Source organism: Staurois parvus, unplaced genomic scaffold (assembly GCF_062004578.1).
Source record: "Staurois parvus isolate SC_StPar_1 unplaced genomic scaffold, SC_StPar_1.0 ptg000272l, whole genome shotgun sequence".
NCBI lineage: Eukaryota > Metazoa > Chordata > Amphibia > Anura > Ranidae > Staurois > Staurois parvus.
The window spans coordinates 1,127,609-1,138,009 of record NW_028318068.1 but is presented as its reverse complement, the minus strand read 5'-3'; the positions used below and the strand labels follow the sequence as shown (position 1 = coordinate 1,138,009).

At 42.5% G+C, this 10,401-nt stretch overlaps 1 protein-coding gene across 1 annotated transcript in view; it reads right to left on the bottom strand.

Moving 5' to 3' along the window:
• Positions 1–293: 293 nt before the first annotated feature.
• The window catches only part of LOC149459121 (uncharacterized), a 29,534-nt gene continuing 19,426 nt past the window's right edge, over positions 294–10,401 (bottom strand). The window contains exons 3-4 of the mRNA XM_089681581.1: positions 7,766–7,862; positions 294–1,375 (exon numbers count right to left, since the gene is read on the bottom strand). Of these exons, the coding sequence (XP_089537707.1) occupies positions 1,108–1,375; positions 7,766–7,862 (365 nt within the window). The 3' untranslated portion in view covers positions 294–1,107. The remainder of the gene's footprint in view (positions 1,376–7,765; positions 7,863–10,401) is intronic.

Here is a 10,401-nt window from a genome sequence, read left to right as displayed (position 1 = left end):
CAGTATGCAAACGCTGCTAAACAGACATTTTTTAACCTACGTTTTCCAGCAATCAGTTTCCATCGTTCAGAAGTGTCCCGTGCACATGGGGCCTTAGCTCCATTTTAACTGTTATCATATCATATTATATATGTAATGTTCTTTAACTTCCCGACTCGAGATGTGACCCCTCGTAAGGCATTGCTTACCTCACCTGCACAACATTCAATGTGTCATAGTGCTTGATTCTATGTAATCTGGAAGTTTTTCTATATAGAGATAAAAGTCAGTTTTGAAATAAACAACAAACCAAATAGAAAAAAAATTGCTTTATTTATCTATACTGAACATGGATCATTCCTAACCATGTCACTTTCTACACAAGACAGCATTTGTGTCAGATAGGCAGGTATCAAACAATTATTATATGTAGCATACAGAAGACATTGATAAACCGTGAGCAAGGAGATGCCACTTTCATGACAGCAAGTGCCACGGGGCCCAATGGAAAATATTAATTTCTGTTTATCTAGTATCAAAAATAGACGTTGTTCATTACTGAGAGTCCGTTCTGTTAGGTATACTGGAGAGATTAGCATTAAAGAGAGTAATTCCAACAAAAAGTTTCAATCTGATGGTTTTGCTTGTTATAAGAACTGCTTTTAGTTTAGAAGTTTCACTAAAAATAAGAGCTGGAATCCCATTATGTGTCATGGAGAACGACTCCCATTACACCAGAGTCGGCAACACTCCCAAAAGAATTCCATGGGATTATTATGGCTCTTCTGCACATCTACTCTAAGCCTGGCTATGTCCTAGATCCTCAGTTTTGGAAGAAGCCCATTGAGCTTTTGGTACTGGGGACTCCCCTAGGGTATCTAGAACATTTGAGAGGTATACATTCTGTGCACATGTTTTATAATGCCCTTTAACTAAACCACATTTCTTTCACCCCACTCTGTTATGTTCTGTGATGTCTGTTAAGTCTTGGTTGTAGACATACAGTGGATAGTCTGATTATCCATGGCTTTGTAGGGCGACCGACATCAGTGTTAAGTAATGGTCAGCTTGGCTGTGGATCAACTGAAGGTATCTGAAGAACGTTGAGGTATGGAGTACGGGACCTCCTCAGAGGCTCTCCTCTGAGTCCATATCATCCGGAAGGTTTATACATGTCATCAAGGAGATGTAGAGAAGGGCATCTCTGGAGAGCTTCACTTCACCGATGGGGATTGCTGATGGTGGCCTAGACTTCTCATTAATGTAGTTTATGTGTGCTGGGCCTTGGAGGTCAATAGTGGAGATCTTGTCCTGTGCATTCCGCCTGACGTCAACACTGGACACCGTATTTTCTTCAGCGTAATGGTCATAGGAAAATCCGCAGAGTTGCCAGCGTCTACATAAAGAGTAATTAACATATACAATGATATCGAAAGGTCATTAGAAAGATTTAATGCATTCATCCTGTATTGCAAGGGCATGGGGACATCACTTGCATACGGAGGACAAATGATTTTCCATCAGTCAAGACAGTAAAGTAGATCTAAACCATAACTGGCTGAATTTGAATTTATTTTTATAAAATATTGTTTTCAACCTTCTTCATCCTTCTTTTTGCATCTCAGTGCTGCAGCTCTCCTACATATTCCTTTAAGCCACTACCTTTCAGCATGCATTTCCTCTTTGGCTTTGGCTGCACATCACTGCTCTGGACTGACTGGGTGACGGGGACAACAGTGAGCATGCCTGGACAATGTGTGTCAACATGGATGCTTGTAGTATTAAACCACTTGTCCTCCAAAGGATTTACCCCCTTTCCTGACCAGGCTATTTTTTTGTGTTACGGCACTACATTACCTTAACTGACAATTGCGCGGTCATGCAACGCTGAACCCAAATGAAATTTATGTCCTTTTTTTCCCACGAAATGAGCTGTCTTTTGGTGGTATTTGATCCCCTGTGCGGTTTCTATATTTTTTTGCGCTATAAACAAAAAAAGACCAACAAACTATATTTTTTACTTTATTCTATTAAACATATCCAATAAAAAAAAATTTAAAAATCAAATTTCGTCATAAATTTAGGAAAAATGTATTCTTCTACATGTCTGCTAAAAAAAATCCCAATGTGTGTAAATTAATTGGTTTACATGAAAGTTATAGCGTTTACAAATGGCGGTATATATACTGGAATTTAACGTTTTTTTTTTCCACTAGTAATGGTGGCGATCAGCGACTTATAGCGGGACTGCGGTGGGCATTCTGACACTGGGTCATGACATCCCCAGTGACACCAATACAGTGATCAGTGCTAATAAAAAGCACTGACACTGTACTAATGGCGCTGGGCAGGAAGGGGTTAACATCCGGGGTGATCAAAGGATTAACTGTGTGCTGTGTGTGTTTTACTATGGGGCGGTGTCTGTGTTTTCCACTGTAAGCACACTGCTTTGTATGGCTCTGCTATGCATGACCATACAAAACAGTGTGCTGGAGCTGACAGGGGAGAGATCTGTGTTGTTTACATACAGTTCTCCATTGGTATTATTCGGTGATCACCGAGTGCCGGTGATTGACGCGAACGGCGGCGTGGTTAGGGCACGCATGTGGGTTGCATGTGCCCCCTACCTGGAAATGCAAAATCACGTATATATGCGTGATTTTGCTCACTCCTGCCGCCATATTAGTATTTCTGCTATAGGGCGGTGGTAAATCGGTTAAACAAGGATGAATGTGACAACACAGGTCAGCTGCATAACTCTACGATGGTTTTCATCCATAACAGGAAGTGTCTATACAAGAATCCTTAGAGGGTTATTTACTAAAACAGAAGAGTGCAAAATCTGGTGCACCTGTGTATAGAAACCAAGTGCTATGTCACATATTGTGCAGCACAGTGGCTAAATGATTAGTATTTCCACCAGGCAGTACTTGGGTTGTTGGTTCAAATCCCAACCAAGGCACCACCTGCCTGGAGATTGCATGTTCTCCCTGTGCCTGCGTGGGTTTACTCCAGTTTCCCACCACACTCCAAAGACATGCTGGGAGGTTAATTTGTTCCTCTATAAATTGTCCCGTGTATGTATGAATGTGAGTTAGGGACCTTAGATTGTACACCCCTTGAGGGTTAGGGACTGGTGTAATGTACAATATATATGTAAAGCGCTGTGAAAATTGACGGCGCTATATAACTACCTGAAATAAATGTCAAGGTGTGTTGTGTTAAGGAAGGCCATTCAGTTGGATTATCTGCCAGTGCACAAAATGAACCTATTTTTTTTTATGCCGTGCACCTCTGGTCCTGCATTGTACATGGTGACTTTAGGGAGGCCGGGACCGAACAGCCAACGAAGAGAAGTCAAATCATGGGACAGGTCTTAGGGCCGGGAGGAAATCTGCAAAGTCCACGGCATCCAAAAAGCGTCCCTTTAGGTCAAAATCTGTATTAGACCGGCTAGAGAACAGCGATAGTAAATCAGAACCACTTGCAGAATTGAGTGATAATGATTCGTGGGGGGAAATTCCTCATCAGACACTGAAAACGATTTTGCGACTTTCCTCAGCGATGTGCGAACTTGGCGCTATATTTCAAATTTCAGTGTTTTTGGTTTGATTATATTATTGAATTAAATTTATTATTATTATATTATTATTTTTTATGAGTATTTATTAAATTATAATTTATGATTTCGTGTTTCAAGTTTTATCATACCCGGGATGTTTACTAGACTCTTGTTCGGACAGATTTCAGTGAGTTATTCCTAAATTACAGGCCTACAATAAAAAACTACATATTTCCATGCAACAAAAATGTACCGCTTTTGGTACAAAATTCCTGACATAATCATACCGCCAGGGAGGTTAAGGGGGTTGGATAGTGGCCAGTGGGAGTAGAAAATTCCCCAGCATCAGTGCCTTGTTGGTTTTAATGGGAGGAATAGAGCCCCATTGTTGATATCAAAGAAGACTAAATCAACTATTAAACCTTGCTATATGGGGGTGGTGGGCACATGATACCAACATTTTACTGTTGGCTGGGGTTCAGCTTTTTCAGCTTCTTGCAGGAGCTTCAGTCTCTCCCAAAAAATTAGCAGCTACAAATACTGTAGCTGCTGGCTTTTAATATACGGACACTTACCTGCCCAGCGATCCAGGGCTGTCCCCATCCAAGCTGTTTCTTCACTGGGCGTCAGGTCCCTAACGCCGGCATCTTAACCAAACAAACCCCATTGTGAAACCTTGCGGCTTCACAGCCAGCTTCCTACGGGGACCTGTGATGCGTCCCTGGAGACTGCGGGCGATGGTGTAAAGTTGGCGATCCAAGCGGGAGTGGGTACCTATCAAAACAGGCAGGTACCCGCTCCCTTCCCCCCCAAAAAAAAAAAAATTAAATGCCAAATGTAAAAGAGATGGGGGGGGGGGGGGGGGAGGCAGACAAGTGGAACTTCCCTTTTTGGGTGAAGTTCTGCTTTAACTTTCTCGAATGTATATTTTTTCACTTTTGTAATGAAAAAACAACGTTTTTTAGATACTTTTGGATAAGAAAATATGTTTTTGGGTTATCGACTAATCCATTCCCTATAGGAAGATTTTAGGTACAAAGATTATATTTTAAGAATTGTTTTTTTTTCTTAAAAGCATTAGTACTATTTTTTGTATATATACTCATCGCCTTGTATTTTGGACAGCAGAGAGGCTTACTGTTTAGCCCTTGCAGCACTAGAGTCCTTGGTGTGAATCCCTGGCAGGACCTCCTGCTCTCTAGCTCTCTTGTCTCCTCCTCCCATGCTCATCTCCAGGACTTCTCCAGAGCTTCCCCCATCCTCTGGAACTCTCTACCCCAAATTATCAGACTATCGCCTACTCTGCTCACATTTAGGCGATCTCTGAAAACCTATCTCTTCAGGGAAGCCTATCCTGCCCTCAGCTAATAATGGAATCTTCTATTCCTCCTACCAGTCCATCCCCCACAGTTATTACCTTTTGTACCACTAGCTCCTCCCTCCTAGATTGTAAGCTCCCAGGATCAGGGCCCTCCTATCCCTCTTGTATTGAACTGTATTGTTGCTGTATTGTCTCCCGTTATATTGTAAAGTGCTGAGCAAACTGTTGGCGCGATATAAATCCTGTATAATAATAATAATCTGCATGGAGTTTGAATTTTCTTCCAAAGTTTTCCTGGGTTTCCTCCCATACAGACATGCTGGTAAATTAGTTGGGTGCTGTTTTAATTGGCCCTAGTATTTATATATGTGAAATAGGGTCTTTAGATTGTAAGCTCCGTGGGACAGGGATTGATGTGAATGTAATCTGCTGTATAATATATATATATAATTATTATTCTTATTATACAGTATTTATATAGCGCCAACGGTTTGCTCAGCGCTGTACATTACAATGGGAGACAATACACGAGACAGTACAGAAATAATACTATTCGATACACGAGGGGGTCGAGAGCCCTGCTCCTTGGAGCTTACAATCTAGGAGGGATGGGATAGTGGTACAGGAGGAAATAGCTGTGGGGGATGGAGTGGTAGGAGGAGTGGAGGGCGGGGTGGATTTCCCTGAAGAGATGGGTCTTCAGGGTGCGTCTAAAGGAGAGGAGGGTAGGTGATAGTCTGATGGATTGGGGTAGAGAGTTCCAGAGGACGGGGGAAGCCCTGGAGAAGTCCTGGAGACGGGCATGGGAGGAGGAGACCAGGGAACTAGAGAGTAGGAGGTCTTGTTGGGAGCAGAGAGTGCGTTTAGGGTGGTATTTGGATATCAGGTCAGTGATGTAGTTTGGGCCAGTGTTATGAACAGCTTTGTACGTCAGTGTTAGCATTTTGAATTTTATATGGCTGTAATACATAACTTAATTATCCATAGATCTGCTTGTACCGGGTCAACTGTTTTAAAAAGGAAAATAACTGATACTATCTGATGGCTCTTTTGTGAAGAGGAGTGGTCCAAAATGACTCCAGATCGTTGTGCAGGTCTGATCTGCAACTACAGGAAACGTTTGGTTGAGGTTATTGCTGCCAAAGGAGGGTCAACCAGTTATTAAGTCCAAAGGTTCACATACTTTTTCCTCCCTGCACTGTGAATGTTTACATGTTATGTGCAATTAAACCATAGCAACATCTAATGTTTGTGTAGTATTATGTTCAGCAGACTGTGTTCTTCTATTGTTGTGACTTAGATGACGTTCAGAGCACATTTTATGCCCAATTCATGCAAAACTCCACGTAATCCCAAGGGGTTCACATACTTTTTCTTGCAACTGTATATACCAGGATTTTTTTCTTAATTGTTTGTTTTTACTAGCAATCAGCAACTTATAGCGGGACTGCGATGGGCATTCTGACGCTGGGGGGGAACTGACTTGGTGTCACTGACATCCCCAGTGACACCAATACAGTGATCAGTGCTAATAAAAAGCGCTAACACTGTACTAATGGCACTGGACAGGAAGGGGTTAAACCCTGTTGGGGAAAAGTATATGCTGACAGTGAGCCAAAGTTTTGTTTTGTGCACCAAAGGTATGGACCATTTTGTTTATTTAATGCTTGCTTTTGCAAAGATGGGTGGCTAGTGATCCGGACCTCCAAATATCACAACAGTTACTGGAGATAAGGAGATTGTATGGTCAGATCAGTGGTGTCCCTAGGGGGGTGTGGGCCGCACTGGGTGACACCATCACAGGGGGCGCAGGATGCCAGCAGAGCTTCTGGGCTCTGTGAAGGTCCTGGCCAGTTATTGGGGTGATCCCGGATTCCCAGCACAGTGACAGCTGCCCCCGGTGTAGCGGTAAAATGAATATCCCGGACCCGTGAAGATATGTATCCCCTGAAGCAACTGTGTATGTGCCAGTTTCAGGCCGAAGAAACCAATCGCTGATCTCTGACTTTAGCACAGAGCTGCCACAGTTAACCCCTATACCTATGCGGGGTTAACCAGGGGCGGACTGACAACTCATGGGACCCCTGGGCAATAGGGGATCATGGGGCCCCTGTGTCCTTACCCAAACTCAAAAAAGCCTATGAAAAAGGGACCAGGGGCATCTCATGGGGCCCCCTACTGACCCCGGACCCTCAGGCAGTGCCTGAGTTTCCAAATGGTCAGTCCACCCCTGGAGTTAACTGCTCTTGCAACCCATAGTGATCCACAGGAGATTGGCTTCTTCGGCCTGAAACTGACACATGCGCAGTTGCTTCAGGGGATACATATCTTCATGAGTCCGGGATACTCATTTTACACCGGCACCGCTCCTTCCTTTCTGGAGGGGTGACACCATATGTTACCACACCGGGTGACACCAACCCTAGGGATGCCTCTGGGTCAGATTGTAACATGGGTGGTGAGCTTAGGGCCATGTTCACTATAGTTGCATTAGAAAAAATGCCACTTGCTGAATCTTTGGTGCAGTTTACAGAAGAACATGCCTTCTACATCAATGAATGGTGACCCATGTAATAGATGCGCTCATGGGCGGACTGACCATTCCGGCATTCGGGCACTGCCCAAGGGCTCGGTGTCAGTAGGGGGCCCCATGAGATGCCCCTGGTACCTTTCATAGGCTTTTTTGGGTGTGGTTTGAGTGTGTGCAAGGACATAGGGGCCCCATGATCCCCTATTGCCCGGGGGCCCCATGAGTTGTCAGTCCACCCCTGGATGCGCTGCAACTGCACCACAGGGAATACCCAGAGATGAGAGCTAGATCTTATGGGAGATGCAAAACGCACTCACTACTAGGAAAATGCCATGCAAATTTGCAAATCATTTAGTTCAGTCTACATCCTTACCTTCTTACCACCTTCACTAGGAAAATAGCTCCACACACCAGAACAATGGCCGAAGCGATCGACACAACGATAATCTCATACAGCTTGTTTGTATAACCTGAAAAAAAACAAAACTCAGATGTATTACAGTTAAAGGCAGTTATAAAAACACCGTATAATTCAATTATGTATCCATTAACCTCTTGCCTACCGGGCACTTATACCCCCTTCCTGCCCAGGCCAATTTTCTGCTTTCAGCGCTGTCACACTTTGAATGACAATTGCGCGGTCATGCAACACTGTACCCATATGACATTTTTATCATTTTTTGAGACAGATAGAGCTTTATTTTGGTGGTATTTAATCACCTCTGGGGGGTTTTATTTTTTGCCAAACAAACCAAAAACTACTGAAAATTTTGAAAAAAAAAAGTTTTTTCTTAGTTTTTGTTATAAAATTTTGTAAATAAGTGATTTTTTTCCTTCACTGATGTGCGCTAATGAGGCTGCTGTGATGGGCACTGATAGGCGGCACTGATGGGCACTGATGAGGAGGCACTGGTAGGTGGCACTGATGAGCATTGACAGGCATCACTGATGGGCACTGAAAGGCAGCACTCATATATGGCTCTGATAGGCGGCACTGACTGGCACTGTTAGGTGGCACTGACTGAAACTGTTAGGCAGCACTGATTGGCAGCACTGACAGGCACTGATAGGCGGCACTGATGTGCACTGATAGGTGCGGCATTTCCCTATTTACATGCGATCAGCTGTGATTGGACACAGCTGATCACATGACCGAGCCGACGTCTTCGGCTCTTTCCGTTGATCGGTGATCCGCTGTGTCCCAGAGCCGCGCATGCGTGGTTAGAATGGGAGGACGTCATATGACGTCCTCCCAGAACGAGAGAACCGTCATTTCCTTATATGGCGGGCAGGAGGCGATTAAAGTCATATATTTCCATAAAACTAGCATAAAGATCATCCTGGATCTACATCTGCTGTAACTCCCTGCACAGCAGCACTGAGACTAAGAGAAGGAGGGGCTGCACGGCATTGCGCATTGATGTCAGTCAACAAGAAGAGAGCAGAGTGATGACTTTATCAGCGTACTACTTCTCCTTTACTGTCTAGTCCCAGGCTGGGGGCAGGTTGGTGACCAAACTGTATTGCTTGACTGCAGCAGAGGTCACCCAACCTGTCTGGCTTGTGTGTCTAGATAAAAAAAAAACAGCCGAGCAGGATTTATAATTCCTTCCGATTCCTGTGTATGTAATCAGTTATTTTGCTGTGACCATAAAGAAAGCTTTAGATCTCCGCTCAGGCTGCTGCAGTAGTATCCGGTGGGTCCCGCTAAGGGTGCAAGCCAAGAGAAAGCCCATAGCTCTGCGGAAAGGCGAAACGCGTCAGCAGGCCGACCATACCACCAGTCAGCCACTCTGACATCATCTCGGCCATCTCTGTGGTCTTACAACCCATATGGAAGAAAAATATATTTGAAATGCTACAATTTGGTCCAATTGGATGCCCCATGTGACTTTAGCAGCCATCAGATGACAATAATTCCCTGGATGGTTACCCTTCCCAAATAAAGGAAGAACTTATGTAAACTTTCCATCCCTGGGCAATGATCCTTTAAACAAACTGACAGCCCACGTGGAAGAAAAATATATTTTAAAAATAATCTTCCCAAATATATTGCCATGTATTTGAAATGCCACAATTTTGGCCATATTCAATATATTTCAAAATTAATTTCAATAAATATACATATATGTAATATATATATAAAAAAAAAATAAAAAATATATATATATATATATATATATATATATATATACTGCATGTTGAAATGCGTTTATATTACACAATATATGAAAAATATTTTTAAAAATATATTTCAAACATACTGTATGTCTTTAAAATACAAATCTACATTTTTGCAATGCATTTACAAATATATGTAAAAATATATGTTAAAATTACTTTTCTATATGTTAAAAAAATCTGGAGAATATATTTAACCACTTGAGCTCCAGAGGATTTACCCCCCTTAATGACCAGGCCTCTTTTTGCTACTCGGCGCTGCACTAATTCAACTGATAATTGCGCGGTCATGCAATGCTGCACCCAAACGAAATTTACGTCCTTTTTTCACACAAATAGAGCTTTCTTTCGGTGGTATTTGATCACCTGTGCGCTTTTTATTTTTCACGCTATAAACAAAAAAAGGCCAAAAATGTTGAAGAAAAACAATATTTTTTACTTTCAGCTATAAAAAATATATAGTAAACTCAAAGTTGGTTATAAATTTAGGCCAAAATGTATTCTGCTCCATGTTTTTGGTAAAAAAAATCCCAATAAGTGTATATTGATTGCTTTGTGTGGAAGTTATAGCGTCTACAAACTATGGTATAGATACTGCAATTTACGCCATTTTTCTGCTATACAGCGCTGCGCTAGTTTAACGGACAATTGCGCGGTCATGCAATATGGTACATAAATGAAATTTACATCCTTTTTTTCCCCACAAATTGAGCTTTCTTTCGGTGGTATTTGATCGCCTGTGCGGTTTTTATTTTTTGCGCTATAAAAAAAAAGGCTGACAGTTTTGAGAAAAAAACTATATTTTGGACTTTTTGCTATAAAACATGT